This window comes from Nipponia nippon, unplaced genomic scaffold (assembly GCF_047370975.1).
Source record: "Nipponia nippon isolate SJK-2023a ecotype South Korea unplaced genomic scaffold, ASM4737097v1 scaffold_11, whole genome shotgun sequence".
Classification (NCBI taxonomy): Eukaryota; Metazoa; Chordata; class Aves; order Pelecaniformes; family Threskiornithidae; genus Nipponia; species Nipponia nippon.
Genome location: NW_028262302.1, coordinates 27,186,858 through 27,204,815, shown reverse-complemented (window position 1 = coordinate 27,204,815; position 17,958 = coordinate 27,186,858). Strand labels below are relative to the sequence as shown.

The 17,958-nt window shown below is 47.4% G+C and overlaps 1 protein-coding gene across 4 annotated transcripts in view; it reads left to right on the top strand.

The window, feature by feature from the left end:
* The first annotated feature begins 2,010 nt into the window (after nucleotides 1-2,010).
* Nucleotides 2,011-17,958, top strand: part of TMEM260 (transmembrane protein 260) — a 37,707-nt gene continuing 21,759 nt past the window's right edge. For 3 of the 4 annotated variants that reach the window (XR_015702410.1, XM_087748067.1, XM_087748066.1), the window contains exons 1-3: nucleotides 2,022-2,160; nucleotides 7,545-7,576; nucleotides 8,340-8,491. Coding sequence is in view for 3 of the 4 variants with exons in the window: in XM_087748067.1 (XP_087604193.1) it covers nucleotides 2,034-2,160; nucleotides 7,545-7,576; nucleotides 8,340-8,491 (311 nt within the window). In the remaining variant the exon portion in view is untranslated. Of the gene's footprint in view, nucleotides 2,161-7,544; nucleotides 7,577-8,339; nucleotides 8,492-17,958 lie in introns of all 4 variants that reach the window. The other variant, XM_087748068.1, reaches the window with a different exon arrangement.

Sequence of the window (17,958 nt, the reverse complement as noted above, 5' to 3'; positions counted from 1 at the left end):
CTTGCCTTAGTATGTTGTTTTTTTTTTTTTTTTTCCTAAGCAATACTTTGGTTTTATTGCTATTGAGCCCATCCTCAAGGCTTTGAGAAAGCCCGGAGGGCTGCTGTGCATTGCCCTGCAGCGAGGTGAATCTAACCTGGGTTTGGACAACTCTCAGCTTCCAGAGCACGAATGAAAACAGTTAAAAAATATCTGCCTGGCTCTGACCAAACCAAAAAAGAGGGTCCGCATGTCCTTCTTGCCTTGGTCGGACCCCTGGGTCATGCCTGGCGGAGAAGGGGGAGTCAAATCTCATGAATTAATAGATTTCTGCTTACAGAAGAAAAATGGAAATGCATTCTCCAAGGCGTTTGTGCCGACACAAAGTGTGTCTGTAATCCTGGCCTTTGAAACGGTGGCAGTTATTCAATAAGAGAAAGGCTGTTGTGAGCCTGCCCTTCCATGTTACAGCACAGTACTTTGTCACTGGCACCCTAAAAGTTCCAGTTTCTGCATGACAAAGATATAAAACAACTTGCAGGACAATTAAAGGGTAGTTTGTCCTTAGCATATTATTACCAGCCATTCTTCCACATTTCGATATTCGCCTATAAATTGCTACCTCCCCCATCAATGTAATTGTAATCAGCCACAGTTAACGTTTGTCTTTGGATGCCTTTTCCAAGTTAAACACAAAGAAAGAAAAATACCGCACAGAAAAAAGCCACGCTTTGGCTGAAGAGCCTCGCCGCCAGCCTGCTTTCGCGCACAGACCGCGCACTTTGCCGCTAAAATGGCGTTTGAGCATCCCCAACGGGTGCGGGAACAACGACCCTTGGCATTGCCACAGTGACGATGGCTGGCGGAGGATTGCAACCTGTCTTTTTCTTCTCCTCGATGATCCTCAGCCAACAACGCCAGAAACCTGCCAAGGAGCTGCACACATCGGGGCGGACTTGGCCACCACCGAGGCCAGCGGTTGCCTTCTGGGTGGAAGGCGGCCCCGCGGGCTTGGCCGCTCCTCGGCCGGCGTCGATACCCTCAAACGCCGGCTCCTTCAAGCAACCCCATCCACTTCTCCTGCCGCCTCTGTCCGTACCGGCCAGGGCGTGTGAAAAACCTTCCCTAAACTCCCGTAACACCGCTCTGGGTTTCGGCTCAAACCCTTTCGGGGTTTTTGTCCCGGCTGTTTGCGGTGGGCTTGGCCGTGCTGGGTTAACGGTTGGACTTGATGATCTTCAAGGTCTTTTCCAACCTTAACGATTCTACAGTTCTGGTCCCTCGGCACCAGCTCCTCCACGCGACGCGGGGCTTTCGCTCGTGCCAGCCCCTCATCCTCCTCTTTTTGTCAATAAACGCAAACCTCCTTTCCTAACGTCTCCACTCAGATCTAGTCCATACGGCTGTTTATTACCCTCGTTACCCTCTTCTACACCGTTTTTCATTTGTGTTCAAAAGCCGCTCTCTAATCGGGCTCCATTCTCCAGGTACGGAGAAATCGCGCTTTTGCACGATCCCATCACGATTTCCGTGGATGTGATCTAGTTCTTTTATCGACAGGTCTTGGGACGCTATTTGCTGCTTTTAATATTCTGTACGCTGACACCTTCAAGCCTTTTCTTCGCTATCATTAATAAATTCAGAAGTTGGTGTCCAGGAGGCCGCGGGGGCAGGTTCCCCCGTCGTCCCCCCACGCCGCTCCGCGGTGGTTTCATCCCGCCCCCCCCCCCCCGCGCGGTGGTCCCGCCCTGCCGCACCGTCGCCCTCACCGAGCGGCCCCGCCCTCTCCGGCTGTACCAACTCCTCTCGCCAGGGGGGATGGGGGGAGGGAGGGAGGCCGCGCTACTCGCCCCACCGCCGACTGGCCCCACCGGGCCCACGGCCTTACCTATTTTTTACTCGAGAACTGTTGATCACGGGCGGTCCCGGGAGGCGGCCCGGGGGGGAGCGGGGAGGCGGGCGGCGGGTTGCCGCTCCCCCCGCGGGGCGGTGGAGTGGGACGGCCCACCCGCCCCGCGCGGGCGAACCCGGAAGACGCGGGCGCGGCGGCGCACATGGGCGCTGGGGCCGGGGCCGGGGCCGGGGCTGCCGGGGCGCTGGGCGCTGCCGGGGCGCTGGGCGCTGCCGTGGCGGCTCTCTACACGGCCACGCTGCCGCCCGCCCTGCCCGGCGGGGATGCGGGTAACGTACCCAGCGCCGCCAGCCCGCCCGCGAGCGGGGGAGGGGCGGCGGGGCACGCCGCGGGGCCGGGGCGTGCGGGTCACCCCGCCGGGGAGGTGGCACCGTAGGGACCCGCACGCCGTAGGGGCGGGTGCATCGCGGTCACCCTATAGGGATGCTCATCCTATAGGGGCTGGTGCATTGCCGTCGCCCCATAGGGTTGTTGTTACCCCATAGGGTTTCTCTCCTATAGGGGCTGGTGCATCGCTGTCACCCCATAGGGTTGCTCACTCCATAGGGTCCTGTGCATTGCTGTCACCCCAGAGGGTTGCTGTTACCCCAGAGGGTTTCTCCCCCATAGGGGCCGGTGCATCACTGTCACCCCAGAGGGTTGCTGTTACCCCAGAGGGTTTCTCCCCCATAGGGGCCGGTGCATCACTGTCACCCCAGAGGGTTGTTGTTACCCCATAGGGTTTCTTCCCTATAGAAGCTGGTGCACTGCTGTCACTCCATAGGGTTGCTCACTCCATAGGGGCTTGTGTGTTGCTGTCACCCCACAGGGTTGCATCATCCCATAGGGTGGGACCTCCCACCCCATAGGGGCTGGTGCATCGCTATCACCCCATAGGGTTGCTTGCTCCATAGGGTCTGGTGTGTTGCTGTCACTCTATGGGGTGCTGGCCCCACTGGGGTTGGTGCATTGCAGTCTCCCCGTAGGGGCACTTTCCCCACAGGCTGCTGCGTCGCAGACACCCTATATTGGAGTGCACACCCCCGGAGCTGGGGCGTTGCCAGCCCTCCATGGGCTGCTGGCCCCACCGAGCCTGGTGCATCGCCGTCACCCCTCCAGGGGCTCATCAGAGCAGCATGGTCACCCCTCGGGGCTGGAGCCCTCTGGTGTTGGCCCGATCCTCTCCCCGCTTTGCTTTGCAGCGAATAGTTTGCCTCCATCTGAGCCTTTCAGCAAAGGATCTAGTCAGGAGCCCTGGGTACAGCTGGTGGCGTCAGAAGGCAGATGTGCCGTCCTGCCAGATGTGCTGTTGCTGCTCGGGCCGTCCCGTTCTCTGGCCTGTGCAACCGCAGCCAGTGCAGCAGTGAAACATCTGGATCCGCCTGTCTGGAAATGCGACTTGCCGACAGTGACAAACTACCCAATGTTTTGTGTTTCGTGCTACCAATCCCACCAGGCGGGACAAAATTCTCCTGTTTGGTCCTTCTGTGGTTCGGCTGGTTTAATCTGGTCATGCTTAAAAAGCGCCTTCCTTCCCTAGCGTTTGTGCAGATGTGATTTGGGGATAGAAGGGCTTGGATTTTGTAGGTGATGCTTTGATTTTTGTTTTGATGGAGTGGATACCCGGCATGCTTTCCTTCTTTCGTATCCCAGAGGAGTGCTGAGTGGGTCTGTTTCACTCTGTGCCTCTTGGCCATCGTTGGTTTCAGATCCAAGCAGTGCATAAAATTCCTTATAAATAAGTGGGCTTTTAAAAGATGCGTATAGTTTACAGCTTCAGTATGTGTGTAGAGAGAGAGAGATACGTATTTTATCTACAGTATGTGTGTAGAGAGAGACATAAGTATTTTATCTACAACTCTTTAAAATTTGCTATTAGTTTTTGTTTAGAGTTACATGAAAGACAGTGCTACTTGGTAAAAGCAGGATGGATTTGTCTAGTGGGGTTTAAGGCAACGTGTATTCAGCCTAGCTTTTTGCAGCAGTGATTGGAGTGAGGGGTATTTGGTTTAAAGATAACAGGACAGAGCTGCGTTTTCATTACCCCAAGCTGGGCCTGGTTAGCTGGCTCTCGGAGCAGGGATTTTGGCGTGTAGATGGACCCTGGTGCAACCTTGTGTTGTCCATTTTCCCGTGCTTGGATCAGAGAGACCCTGTTGTCAGAGCTGTATTAAAAGAATTTCATTGTAAATCCCTTCTCCGCAGAGCTTGCACCCCGCGCTGCGGACCAGGCATGCAAGTGTGCCCAGGCTGGCACGTGCCGGCGGTCACCCTGATGTCATTTGCTTCTGCTCCCAAGTTTGTAACAGGGCTGGCTTTGCTCCTGCTGCTTGTATCAGTTCCTATGTGATGATCGATATATTTACGGTTATTACCATTTTGTCTTTTAAAGTACTCCCTGGTGGGAAACGCGTGTCTATGGATGCGCAGGGTGCCTGTGCTCCGAGCCGTTCATGCTGCGCGAAGCCACGGGAACCTGGTTTTTAATTGCACTTGAGCTTGGGTTTTGCCTCTGGGATGCAAATAACCATTAGCATCCTTTACAAAGTGGGATGCGGTGACGAATCGATGCTGGGATCCGTTCCTTGCTCGATGGGAGCTATCCCGGTAGGTACAGCGAGCGGCCAAGCGGCCCAGGCAAGGGCTCACCCCACTTTCCCTGGGTTATCGTGGTTATTTTATCCCATTTTGGAGGCAGGAGGGGGGATTGCTCTTTCCCTAATATCCAGAGGCATCCGGGTTCTTCCTAGCACAGCAACTGCATGTATTGAAATACACGTATTATTTTTTTTTTTTATTGCATTTTCTTATCTGCTGCCTGAGTTGGATGTGTTTACTGGAGCTGAACAGAGACAGGCTCGTCCCCGCTGTCCTCCTGCGCCTGTCCAGCCAGCGGCCACCCCATCACGTTAAGACTTCTCGGGGGTTATTCCCCTGGTTTCTCATGGCCCAAGCAGCCCACGGGATGCCTTGGCGCTGCCGCCTGGCCCGCGTCCCCTGGAAGGTCCCCGCACCGCCCCGCTCCAGGCGATTAACTTGCCCGCGCCTGAGCACGGGGCTCAAACTTATGCCATCAAAAGCACTGAAGCTACTTGTGTGAGTAAAGAGGTGCTTAAGGATTTGCTGTATCTGCTTTCAGGCAGGGAGCCTATTATTATATTTTTTTTTTTAAGCTATCAGTGTATTTTTAATTGTTCCTGAAGTTTGCAGTAATCCTAAAGTGTAAAAGGCAATAGGTGTTTTCATTGGCAGCTTTCTCGTGTTAGTGTTATAATAAAGAAATGAGAGAATGAATTTTCGAGCTAATTCGGAAACATCCACAGATGTTAAAACAGCTTAAAAAGGGCTCAAATAAACTTAGGTTAAAAGGAAAAAAAAAAAACAACCCAAACCTTCCCTCTGATGTTTCAGACATCAGCTCCTGACCTTGCTGGGGATAAATCAGTTTTCAGGCAGCATTGGGCCCATTGCCTGAGCACTTTTACTGGGGAATCAAGCCGGACGGTCAGAAACGCATACACCAAGATGACGCAGGAATAAACTCTTCAGTTTGAGCCGGCGTGTGAAGACACCACGGGTTGTTTTCTCTCACGAGAAATATATTGAAGTCAAGTTTGTGGATGCTGTAGTCTTCCTCTGTGTGTTTTGTTATTTAATAAGAGTGCTCTGCACTTAATATAGCCCGTATCTTCACTTACACAGCCCGTATCTTCACTGACATAGCCCATAGAGGCTGTAAGTGATGCCCAGGCACGTGGGTGGGAGATGGAGAATTAACCTTACCCGAAGGGGTGGGTGTTAGGCGCTCCTTTTGGTTTTCCCAGTGGAATTGAACAGGCCTGCAGCCTGGGAGCTATTTTTTGCAGGTTTTCTTACTTTTTTTTTTTTCCTTAATTCTTACGAGGCAAAGTTGTGCTGTTGGCTTTCAAAGCTTGGCAATGGCATCCACCAGGATTTTTTCTTTTTTCTTTTTTTTTTTTTTTGGCAGCTTTCTGGTTGGTTTGTGTCTGTATTGCTTTGGGGTTATTCTTGCCCGTGATGTGAACCAATATCATCGCGACGTGCCCGAACTTAATCTTTAGTGCTGTTTTAGATGCACGTATTGCTGTGTCCCAGAAGGACTTCAATGAAAGTGAAGCCACACCTGGCTCGGGAGCAGCATCCCCACGATGCGACGGGCGATGGGCACCCGCCGTTAGCGCGTGCCGGCACGCTGGGGAACCCCCGCGACGCCCAATTTAGGATTTCCTTTATTAACACCATTTTTTGCTGCGTGCAGGGGGGATCACTTGCTTCCCAGCCTCGCCATACCCTGGAAACATCGGAGCTGCTGAATGCTAAAGGCCTCAGCTCAGGATGGATGATGTTCCCATTGAATCCTATTTTTTGGGGGCGGTCTTGCAATAGGTTGAAACTTTCCTAAAGTAGAGCAGCAATAAAAATAGCCGGTGTTTGCAAGCACGGTAAAATCTCCATCTGAGAGGCTGTTGTGCAGAAAGCCGCCGGGCCGTCCCCCGGGCTGGCGTGGGGCGAGAGCTGCGATTTTACGGCGGTGGCAAACAGCAGTAGTGGGTTGACTTGCATCTTCCTTTTAAAATACGTTGTTTAATTTAATGTCGAGATTTAAGGGTGCCATTTATACAATCGTCCTCCTTTGTGTTGGCTGGTAAGGAAGTAATAATGTACAGAAATTAAAATATTGTGAATTTAGCATTCAAAGCCAACAGCGCCCTTCGTTTTGCATCTTTACCATCTAACGATGGGACAAAGCTACCACGACCTTGGCACCTGCAAAATTAGCAGGACCAGTGAGACCAGGCTCCGCAACATTGGACCACGAAATTTGAAGGAAAAAAGGAAAACCAGCCGTAATTTTTAATTTTGTCACCCCTTGGTTATTCCCTTCATCCCTGAATGTGTTGTGCCTATTGAATATATTTAATATACGCCGTTCGGGAGCGTTGCAAAATGCTTCAGCGTCTAGTGCTCTAAAAATGCCAAGTATTATTAACTATTACGCTAACGTGGATCTTTTTGTGGCAGCTCTTTGTCCTGGCGTAAAATACAAATGAAATGCAAAATCTAAATGGTGTTTCTGATGGGAACGGCTGCTGGATGCAGCATCCCCTCACAGGTGAAGCGTTACTTGCCAAGCAGATGCTGCAAGAATGGCTTTAGCATGGAGGGAGAGCAGCGTTCCCGAATACGTGGATGCAGATTTGCATGATCAATGATTATATTTTCCCTCTTTAAAACTAGAAAGCGGTGGGGTTTTTTAATGAGAAACAACCGGGTTGTTTAAGAGACAATGCAGCTTAAGCATTGCAAACCGTAGTGCTTGAAAGTCATTGAGTCAGTTGGTTTTAAATTAAAAATACACACGCACAAATGTCTGCATTTTGAATATCTTGGGCCATTCTTTACCCGAGCCTACCTATACTTTCACTTATCTCTTCATAAAAGTCTCGCGAAAACATACAAAAGATATTTTGTGCAATGACATCAGAGGGAGAAAATATTCTTAGAAAATTTCATGCTGTTAAATCTCTACAGATTTACAGTTTTATCCAGTCAAATTAATGCAAAACCCCAATGCAAGCATTTGGATTTTGAAAACTTTGGAGGAGTGTCATTTCCTAATAGTAATTATTGGTTTTACATTATTTTTTCACAGGGGAGCTGATCACAGCCGCATATGAGCTTGGAGTAAGTATTAGTTTTATTGTTTAATCAATGCTCTCATTAACAGTTTTAGGAATTAAGGAAGTTTAATTAAGCATGGAGTAAAGTAGATTAATTTATTTTCAAACCACAGTTTTTACTAACTTATAAGTACAGCACGCGACAATTTACTTCAAGTTTTAAATCCAATTAAACTAAATTATAAAGCAAAGGCTTTACTGTATATACAGTAGCTGGCTTATTATCAACCCAAATTTTGTATAAGCTGGGGAGAATAAAATAAATCGGGTTAACAATTTTAATAAGTTTTATTATTTAATAAACTTTATTATGGTGCATGATCCCTTTAGGCAAGACCTTAGGACTGTCAGCGCGGTGGTAATCCGATAGCAGTGTGGTCTTTCAACTTGCTAACCAATAAAAAAGTTGAGAAGCTGCTTTTTTTTAAAAAAAAAAAACAACAAAAAAAAACCCCCAAAAAACCCCCAACAACCAGCCTTTTGAATGACCCTAATATACTGTGAACCCAAACAAGGAGCCCTTTAAGGCACGCTAATGAAACGTGGCACCTCCTTTTCTCGCCGCCTCATTATTATGGACGAGGCGTGGAGCCAAATCCACTAAGGAAAAATATTTGCAGAGTTCAAAATTGGTACCAAAGGATGGGTCGGGGAGCGCCGCCGCTCGGGGATCCCCCAGCTCCCGCTGCGGGCCCCCGGCGTGCTGCTCTCCGTCCGATTTCAGAGGATTTCACCCCTTTTCAACCCCCGTATCGATCTGTCCATAGGTCGCCCACCCTCCTGGCTACCCCCTGTTCACGCTGCTGGCCAAACTGGCGACGGGGCTGCTGCCCATCGGCTCCCCCGCCTACCGAGTCAATCTCCTCTGCGGCTTGTTGGGAGCAGCTGCTGCCTCTTTGCTTTTTTACACGGTTTTCAGGTAAAGTCATCGGGGATGTTTTTTCGTTGGCGTGATGCTGGCAGGGCACTTCCCCGGCGGCTCGGGACGTTGCCGAAGGTTCCCTCCGTTCCCCTCTGGCCTTCGGACTAGCGCTTCCCCCCCTCCCTTTCCAGCTGTAATTAGTTCCTCTGATTAACCTAACAGCGGTTTAATCTGAATTTGACCTTCTTTCCTGCACAAAAGGTCCCTCTTTTTTTTTTTTTTCCTTTTCTTTCTGTTAAATAATAATAATAGTAATAATAAAAAGTGCGCCCTTTCCCTCACACAGACGTGACAGGTTGTTCAGGCTCATTATCACAAATCACCGCTCGGTTTAACTAACCAGAACTAATGAAGTTTGTCGTTCTCGAAAGATGCAGATGGTCTGTTTAAATTAACAGGATGAGCTTCACCTATCGGGAAACCGTGAACTTGGTTTAATTGCAGCTCCCGGCGGAGGCGGATGGGCAGTTGCCTGCCGGTGGTACCCAAGGACCGGGGCGAGCATCGGCCGCCGGCCGCCTTCCCCCGGCGTAAGTGCTGCCGTCTGTGGCGGGGGCCGGCCGGAGCCCCGTCCGTTCTCTGCGGACCTCTAACCTCGGGAGAAAAGGGAACAATCGGGATGCGCACGTGGTCGGGGATTTTGTTAACCCCGCTCGTCTTTGATGTGCGAGTTCTGGCTGCTCTTAACCTCAGCCTGACCCATATTTGAGAGGATTATCGCAACCCGTACAAACAATTTCTGATGTTCTTTTGCAGGGAAAATAGGGCACGTTTCTGGGCTGCAAACAGTGAAATCTGAAATGATAGCGGGGCGCTTCGGGAGGAGACGGGGCGAGATTATTTTGACAAAAGCCCTTTTCCCCCACCCGTTTCCAGAGCCGCGTCGCCCCTCGGGGAAACCTTCCCAGAGAGCGAGTGCAACCTAGAAATAAAACCAGGAATAAACGGGGGGGAGGACAAATCCTGCACAGCCCGGGAGCCCTGAGCTCACTTAAACTTCGGTCCCCGGGGTCTGTCTGTCCGGGTGCATCTTCCTCTGCTGAAGAGGAGTTGCTTTTCGCACATCACCTTTCACGTAGCAGTGCATCAGCTCCAAAGCACACCTGCTGGAATTGCCTAAGTAATTCCTAAATATTTCTATAGGCATTTAAAGTGATTGCTTTTCCTGTTGGGTAATACGTGTAATTAAGTCGGCATTATTTAATTTAATATCCTGTATTTTACAGCGTATTTGGGGAGCTGGAAGTGGAGCTGTCCTCCCGTGCACAGCGCCAGAGCACAACTCGTTTTGATTATATTCGAAACCCCTGCGAGGAGTTGCTAAAGGTTTTGAATATTGGGTTCTGATTTTTTTTTTTTATTACGGTTATTCCCGTTATTACCGTTACTGTGAAGATCTGCCCTGCTTTTTAGTTTTAACGCCAATGTGACAGTTCTTTACGCGCCCATTTTGTGCATATGAAATGATGCGACCGTCGCTTTAGAGAAATAAGAATACAGGAGAGAAATGGCAGGCTAAATTTGGGAATTATTTTTACACTTTGAGAGGTTTATTTTTTTGTTGTTGTTGTTTAATTGGATTTGGAAGATGTTGCTTCTGTCAAATTTAAAACTTGCATGAAAGAATGGAAAACCTGGAACTGAGAGATGGTAGAAGCTATTAGGACTTACAGAAAATTATTTCATAGATACAAGGCACTGACAGAATCAATTATTCAGCCTAGCAGCGATTGATTTTTTTTGGAAATCAATTGTAAGGTATTGTGGGTCAGTTTTATTTTCAAATTACGATGTTATAGTTTTCCCTTTAAGCACCTTAAAATTGGTTTCTTTTTTACGACATTCATTTAGCAAAAAAAGTTTTTTCTTTCTATTGCCATCCACTTTTACCAAAAAAAAAAAAAAAAATCTTTCCGAAAGCGTCTACTGGCACCATCTGCGTGAAAGCCGTAACTATCCGAAGGCGACGCCGTTTGGTTTTAACCGGGCTTGCCCCTTCTCACAAAGGATCTAAACCGGTCTATCAAATCCCCCCGCATTTTTGTGTTTTAATTAAAATTTAGCTGATGGGGTGACCCCTGTGAGGTACCAGAGGAAAAATAAGCACCTGCTCCTCTTGCCGCGTGAAGTGTGGATGCTAATATGAAGATATGTAGATGTTAGGAATACAAATAATTGATGAAGTACACATCCTTCGGGAGCAACACGGTTCAAGTGGCAAATCTCTCTCCTCAAACAATAGCCACCCTTCAGCGGGGAGGAAGCCATCTCTATGGTAATGGGGCTGACGCTGCCCTATTGATCGAGTGGAAGAAGACATTATACAATGTCAGTTGGGTTGTTACAATTTCATTTGTCGTCTGACCTGAACTTAACCTCTAAAACCTTTCTTTTCTCCCCACCAGCCGGGCAGGGTTGCTGTTTACCCTCGCGGGGTTTTTCTGTGCCTCCCAGCATCCCAGTACGGGAAATCTCTCCCTTTTTTTCCCCATTGACTCTTTTTTTTTTTGTTGTTGTTGAAGAGGCATTTCCCGAGTTTATTCCTCGGCAGGTTGGGACAATTCCTTTTACTGCTTAGGGAAAGCGTCGCGGTTCCCTCTGCGGCTGGGTGGTGTTGGGATGGTCCGGCGTGTGCGGGATTAGGATCGAATTTATTCCTTCGACAGATTTCTCCTCTGCCAGGTGATGGCTGGCGGGATGCTCCGCACAGACGCTGCCAGGGTCGATAGGAACCAACTCCAACTTCTTCTTTGTTTATTCATTATATTATATTATTCATTTCATTATATTATTTTTTTTTAAGCCCGGATTGTGCTTCTTAAAACAAAGTTATGTCGAACTGCGTTGATGCAAAAAGCTCTTTTGTCAGTAATCCAGACTATCGCCGAACGAGCGGTTTACTCCTTTGCATTAGTTCTCAAATATGGGTTTTTCCCCCCCTTTGCACAGTCTTAATAAATTGCTTGTAATTATCGTAAAATAGCATTTACAAAGAGTTTTCTCGGACTGCTTGTAACTGAGGCAAGTAATTCATCTTTGCTTTGAAGGAGGGGGGAGCTGCTTTATGTTTTTAGGACGCAGCAAGTGCGGCTATAGGATTGTTTCTTTAAACAACTATGTATTTGTTTTACTGTGGGAGGCAAAGCATAGCAAGTTTACAAAGTAAACCAATTATCTTCTTATAATATGATTGCCAAAGTGTCATTTTCTGCACAGATGATGCATTCTTTGCATTCTCTGTTGCAAAGAGAAATAGGATGCTTTCCCCTTTTTCTTTTTTCAGTGTATACCTTTCATAGCTTGGCTGCTTTGCTGTATCTAAATATCCAAAGCTAATTTATTGCAGGGGCAGGAGCAGGGTAGGTGGTGTCGTTGCCCAAGTACTTCTGGTAAGTTTTTGCTGGCTTTATTCTGGCTGAGTTGCACAGGGGTTTTTGAAAAGGGGGAAGATGTTGCATTAAATTACGCAGTTCACGTCTCTTCGGTTTGTTGTTTTGCATATCACGTTAAGTTTTGGACTGATACGTGCATATATATATATATATATATATATAAAAATATATATTCCCTGCCCCCCAAACCTTCCAGGCAACACACTGTGGATGTATATGAAAACTGGAGCCAACTCTTCTCCCACCACCAACAAAAAGGAGCGGTAGGCATGTTGTATAATGAAATCATCAAAATGATTTGATCATTTTGAAATCATGGACATGTTTTGGAAATGGCACTTGACCATCCTGACGGCTCTGAGGTTTCTTGCTCCAGTGATGCATGTCCTGGAGCTCTGGTGGGAAGGTCCCTGGGAAGGACCAGGCGTGTTGGAGCAGCAGGAGGATGGGTCACCTTCATGGCCATCTCCAGAGGGACCTCATGGCTGATGGTCACTTAAAACTAACCGGTGCTGGGAAAAGTTGTCTGCTGCCTGCGACGGGTGGGGAAAAACTCTGTGTCCCTGGGGTGTGCAGGTTTTCTGGAGCAGGAGTCGTCCCCAAACAGTTTGGCTCCTTTTTTTGGGGCACGGTTTGGGGAAGATGGAGGGATGAGAGAGGACTGTTCCCGCCTGGTGTGCCGGTGCCCGCTTGACCGTCGTGGGCAATTAAAATATTGGGCTTTAAGGAAGGGGGAATCTCCTTACAGAGTATATTTGCATTTTTCCAGATTACAGATTATCGTAGATTGTCGCCGTTGTAGCACAGCGCAAAGACCATTTCAAAAGCAGCCGGTCTTAGTAACAAGTAGTTACGAAGTTTCAGGAGGGAGAGAAGAAAGGAAGGTACTCAAGTATTAATTGGCTTTTAGGAGAATATCTACCATGACCCCTGGCTAATTGATCATATTTTTTTTTTTTTTCCCCCCCTTGTCCCCATAATAAACCAGCACTGAGTTCAGGCTGTTCGAAGACATTACCAAATGTGTTCATTTGCATTTTGCACTAAAGTAGGCACATTAGGCTGCAATAACTCTGCTTCGTTTTGAAGGGGAGGGGGGCGGAAAGCAGGGCAAAAAACTCTCTTTTTTTCTTTTTTTAAAGACTGAAGAGTCTTTTCTGACAGCTAGTCAGAGTTAGAATTAGTTCAAGGAAATGTTAATAATGCACTGCTTGGCTTAATCCCTTTGATATCACCAGGTATCCTCCTGTTCATGGGTTAATTGCTTTAAAAGCGGAGGCAATATTCTGAGCGGTGGGCCGCTTCACCTTTTCACAGCTGTTACCATTGAGTGACAACTAAATCCCATGTGTAAGATGAGGAAGAGCTCAATCTCCAATTGGGAGAAAATTTATGTAAACCGCAATCCCTTCAGAATGTGCGGAAGTCACAGACTTTCTTGATTTACTCTGCTTTTCCCAGAAAGCTCCATTGTTCCCTTCCCTAAGTCCCATCAACCCTTTGTAGCAGAATATCACAGCGGCGGCAGATAGCTTGAAATATATAAATGCTATCATAGCTCTGATTAATAGCGGCGCTTATGAGTCAAGTCTGATAACGGAGCAGCTCTCCACTCAATTTCAGATACCGCTAATGGAATCTGTCTCCTGCAATTGTAATGTGAGAAGGGCTAATTTGCCATGGAGCTTGGAGCTGTCACCAGCCGGGGATTGGGGGGTCAGATGGGAGCTGCCAGGTTTTTGCCCTGCAGCTTGTATCTCTCGCTTTGAATAGCGCAGCCCCCTGCCTGCCAGGGAGCTGATAGGCCGCCGGGGGGTTTATGCCATTCCCTACAATAGCGAAGGGCTGCATGGGCTGACTTGGTAATTGTGAAGCCAGCTCATTTTTATTTTATTTTATATTTTATTCTACTTTTTTCCCCTTTTTTTTCTTTTTTTTTTTTTTTCTTTCTGCGGCTGCATAATTTCTAATAAGGGGTTTTAACAAATGTCAGATTAGGAAAAGTTTCTGCAATTACAAAAAAAACTTATAAAACATTTAAATAGCTAAAGTCGGTTCCTGACGAGGGTTGGGGTTTTTGGCTGCTGGAAGTAGGCACCGGTTATTACAGGCGCCCGGGATAAAGGCATACCTATTTTCTAAGGATTGTGAATCAAATAATGGGTCTAACTAATATATCCTTTCTGCTTGCAAAGACACCGCGAGAGAATTTCTCATTTTTAATGGCTGGAAGCAGAGTTTTTACAACTCGCTATTAGAAAGGTGTGAGTACGGGGCGGTATTTATTAAGTAGCCCGGCTGTATATGCATTTTATCGATCTATTGTGAGTTGTGCTACTCGTTGAACTGTTCTGGGATAGCTTGGCATGGAGGCGTTGAATTTAATTACCAGACTTTCTTGGGAAGGGGGCTGCTGCAGGCAGGCTCCGCTCCGGCGTGGTGCCGGGTGCCTGGGAACGTGCGAGGTTTGAGGTCGGGAAATCCCATTCCTCACTCCCATGCCAAGCCCTCGCAGGGACTCTTCCAATCCCCAGGGTCCAGGCCCACCGAGGTCCCTGCCACCAGCCTGGGGTACCTCACCACAGCTTGGTCCTCCTGGTGAGAGGAGCTGAGGTGGCACGGCCCCGGCACCCAAGGGGTGGCATGCAAGATGCCTCTTGCATGTGCTGGTGACATTTATGGACCTGTATTTACCAATGGGACAGGAAGGGGCTCAATATTATCCTACAGAGGTGGTGTCCTTACTGGACACGTCCCGTCCAGGAGGACGTATGCAAGAGGATGGAAGGACCAGCTCCCCTTAGCCAAAATCCTCACTAGCTCAATACTCCTTATCCAGGCTGGAGCATCCCCTCTTCAACTTGCGGTGTTTCAGTAAAAGAATTTTTAAAAAGGCTGAATAAGTGGTGGCAGTCCCTGGCTGGATGTGAGGGTGTATTGAGCAGAAGTAGCACTGAATGCATGGGGAGGGTGGTGAGGATGCTGCCTGTTTGCCCCGACCTCGAGACATCATGGGTCTGTGGGAATGCTGAAGTTGCGTGATGCTGAAACCCCATTTGACGCGAAGGACAGCAGTCAGTTGTAACCAAAGTGCCCGTTTGGGGGTTATTTTTATGCTGGTCCTGCCCATTTGCTTGGTTTCTATTCTCTCCTTGCAGCCATGAAGACTGAACCAGGATCAATGAGCCAAGCCGCGCTCTCCTGCCTCCTCCTCCAGCGCTGGGAGCAGAGGCTGCGGGCAGGGCTTAAGTGGCTATTCAGCTCCAGGTCCTTGAGGAAGAATAAAATCTGGTTTGCTATTCCCAGTGGTACCTGTGCTGGCTCTTCAGCACTGAGAGCAAGAGAAACCGCCTTTTGTCCATTGAGTGTTTGTGACTAACAGGCAGGCAAACCCAGAGGGATTGGGTTTTTTGGGGATAATTATTATTACTTAGGTCCTAAACTCATGTTTGGATTTTTATTTGTATTTTATTTTTAAATAGTTCTTCTATTTCAGCACCAACACACATACTCCCTTAAGATGTATCTATAGAAAGCTTGCTTATTCAGTCTTCTAAGTCCCATTCTTTTTTAGCCTATGTCAAAAAAAGTGGTTTTTTATAAATCAAACAAGTGAAACCTCTCGAGTTAAATTTGAAATGTTAAATCTTTAACACGCTAGTCTGTTATGCCATGAAATAAAAAGACATTGAAGGGCTGTATCTTTGCTACTGCGAAGCAAAGTCACAGCGCTGCAGAGGCAGAGTTTGCTGGTGATGTACTACAGGGAACAGGTCTACAGGGAACCGCCGACATCAGGGTCATCATCTGCAGGTGCAGGGAGAGACTGAAATTAAAAAAAAAAAAAAATCCATTAATTAGTTTATTAGTGGAGATTTTAAAAAGTGGGGGAGGTTTTTTTCTTATTCCACTGAGTTAAAAAAAAAAAAAAAATGCGTGGCTGAGATCATGGAAGGGTGAGATCTGCTACCTGTAAAGTTTTGGAGGGAACAGAAGGCAGAAGTAATCAGCTTATTTCACTAGGTACAGATAGGTTTTTCCGGTGTTTAATGCATCAGCTTCAAATATACAATGTTCCGATTATCTTACTTTTCTTCTTTATGAATCCAGTGCACTGAAGATTGCATGTAACAAAAACATTTTAATTAAATTCCAGTTCCCATCCATATATAGCTTCACACCAATCATTTAAGAAATTTTTGCAAATTATTAGGTATAAAATGTCTGCCATTATTTTCTAAATAAAAAGTAAACACGCTGATGGGGTTCTTTGTTATAGGTGTAACCTGTGCTCTTGTAAGTTTTACCAAACTTAGAAGAGAGGCTAAATTTTAAATTGCAAACTGATGTTCTAGTGATTGCCAACAAATGAGAAGCTAAGAACTATAATTGCAAAAACAAATTAAAATACCTAATTTCAGTTTTCCTGATTGTTCCTGCAAACTCTGAATAAAAACCTGCAGCTAAAATATTCCTGATTAAAGCAAGTTTCTGCTGCTTGCGTCCTTGGAGCTGAGGCCCAGCCGCACATTCTTTCACTTTGGTGCCTGAAAAGGAAAACAAAATAATAATTATTTTTTTAGTCCTTTCCTTTTATGTTTCGGGATGCCATGGGAAAATATTTCTGACAAAGGACTGTGTGACCTCTCCTTTGCTGACTGCTTCTGCCCCTTCTGAGTGCGTTTTCAGATGATGGGAATTTCTGCCCAGGTTCAGAAGATTACAGTTGGTCGACCGATAGGAAGGGACCTTCTTCTCACTTGTTTTGATAGTGCTCCATGTGCTTTGAGCAGATCTTGTCCCAAATGAGTTATTTTGCAAAATCAAAAATACAAGCTGTTCCCTTGGCTTTTCCTCCACGTAAGACAAACAAGCCTAGAAGGCAGCTTTTATTCAAGCTCGGTGCTTCAATCCTTCTCGAAGTGGGCCTGGTGGTGGTAGAGCTGTAATACCCCCGGGAGAAGTTACGAAGACTTTCCCACTGTCGCACTGGCTGCAGGTCTTTTCTTCTTTCATGAGCTGATTTCTGTGTGCTGAGGCTGTTCCAATGGCAGGGTATTACTACTCCAAATGCTTTCTTCTAGGTGACCCAGCCTTCTTCTCCAAGAGACAGTCCCTACCTAGGCTTTTGACCACCTTTTGCTCTTTGTAAAGCCTCTCTTCTCGAGGGAGTCGCTGCAAGGTAGCTTTATGCCTACGCTGTGTTGACAGATGAACACCGGATGGTTATGACCATTGCCATGGCTTTGTTGTTGGCAACCCATTGATCCTCTTGTTCCAGTCATCTGTTCTTTCTCATACCGCTTCCAAAGACTGGGGGAAACATGCTGGCTTTGGGTGAGGAGGAGGCTACCCTCCCTGCTCCCCAGAAGCAGTGGGATAAAGCCCTCCTAGATGTCACTTTTACATGAGGCCAGTCGAGGATCCAGCTGTCATGGGTCTTTGCAATGTTTTTCGTAGCACCTCAACTGTATTTGAAAAATGTTGTGTTTGAAGACAGAAGCATGAGGAGAAGTCAAGTGAGGATAAATCTCTGCTGCTCTCTGCTCTGGAGCCCTGATGTGCTGTCAGAAGGAGAGAGTGTTAAGCAACTGAAAGGTGTTTTCAGAAAAAAACCCAACTGTGTGGGTTTGGGGGCCGTCTTGGCGCTAAGTCAAGAGAGACACAGCACAGTGTCACTCCATGCTGGAGAAATCCAAGAGGCTGCCCGATGGCAGAGTGCAGTGGTGCATGGAGATCCTCATGTCGATCAAAATGAGCTCTATGACCATGTTAGCCCAGCCGCAAGGCAGGGTTGGTTTAATTTGGCCCCACCATCATGCTGACATAGTTGTGTGGGATTCATTTCTGCTTGTCCTGCTGGTGCTACTTTGCACCATGAACTGTTGGGTTGGGTAGACCTGCTGGATGTGTTGGGGGGTTTTGTGCCAGGTGGTCTTCATCCTTATCTGGAGATACCTGCTCTGATCGCTTCCACTTCCAAGAGCGTTTCCTTCTAAATCAGCAGACTCTTAAATCCATCACTTCTATTGATGGTAACAGAATCTGCAAAAAACTCTTGGTCTCCAGATT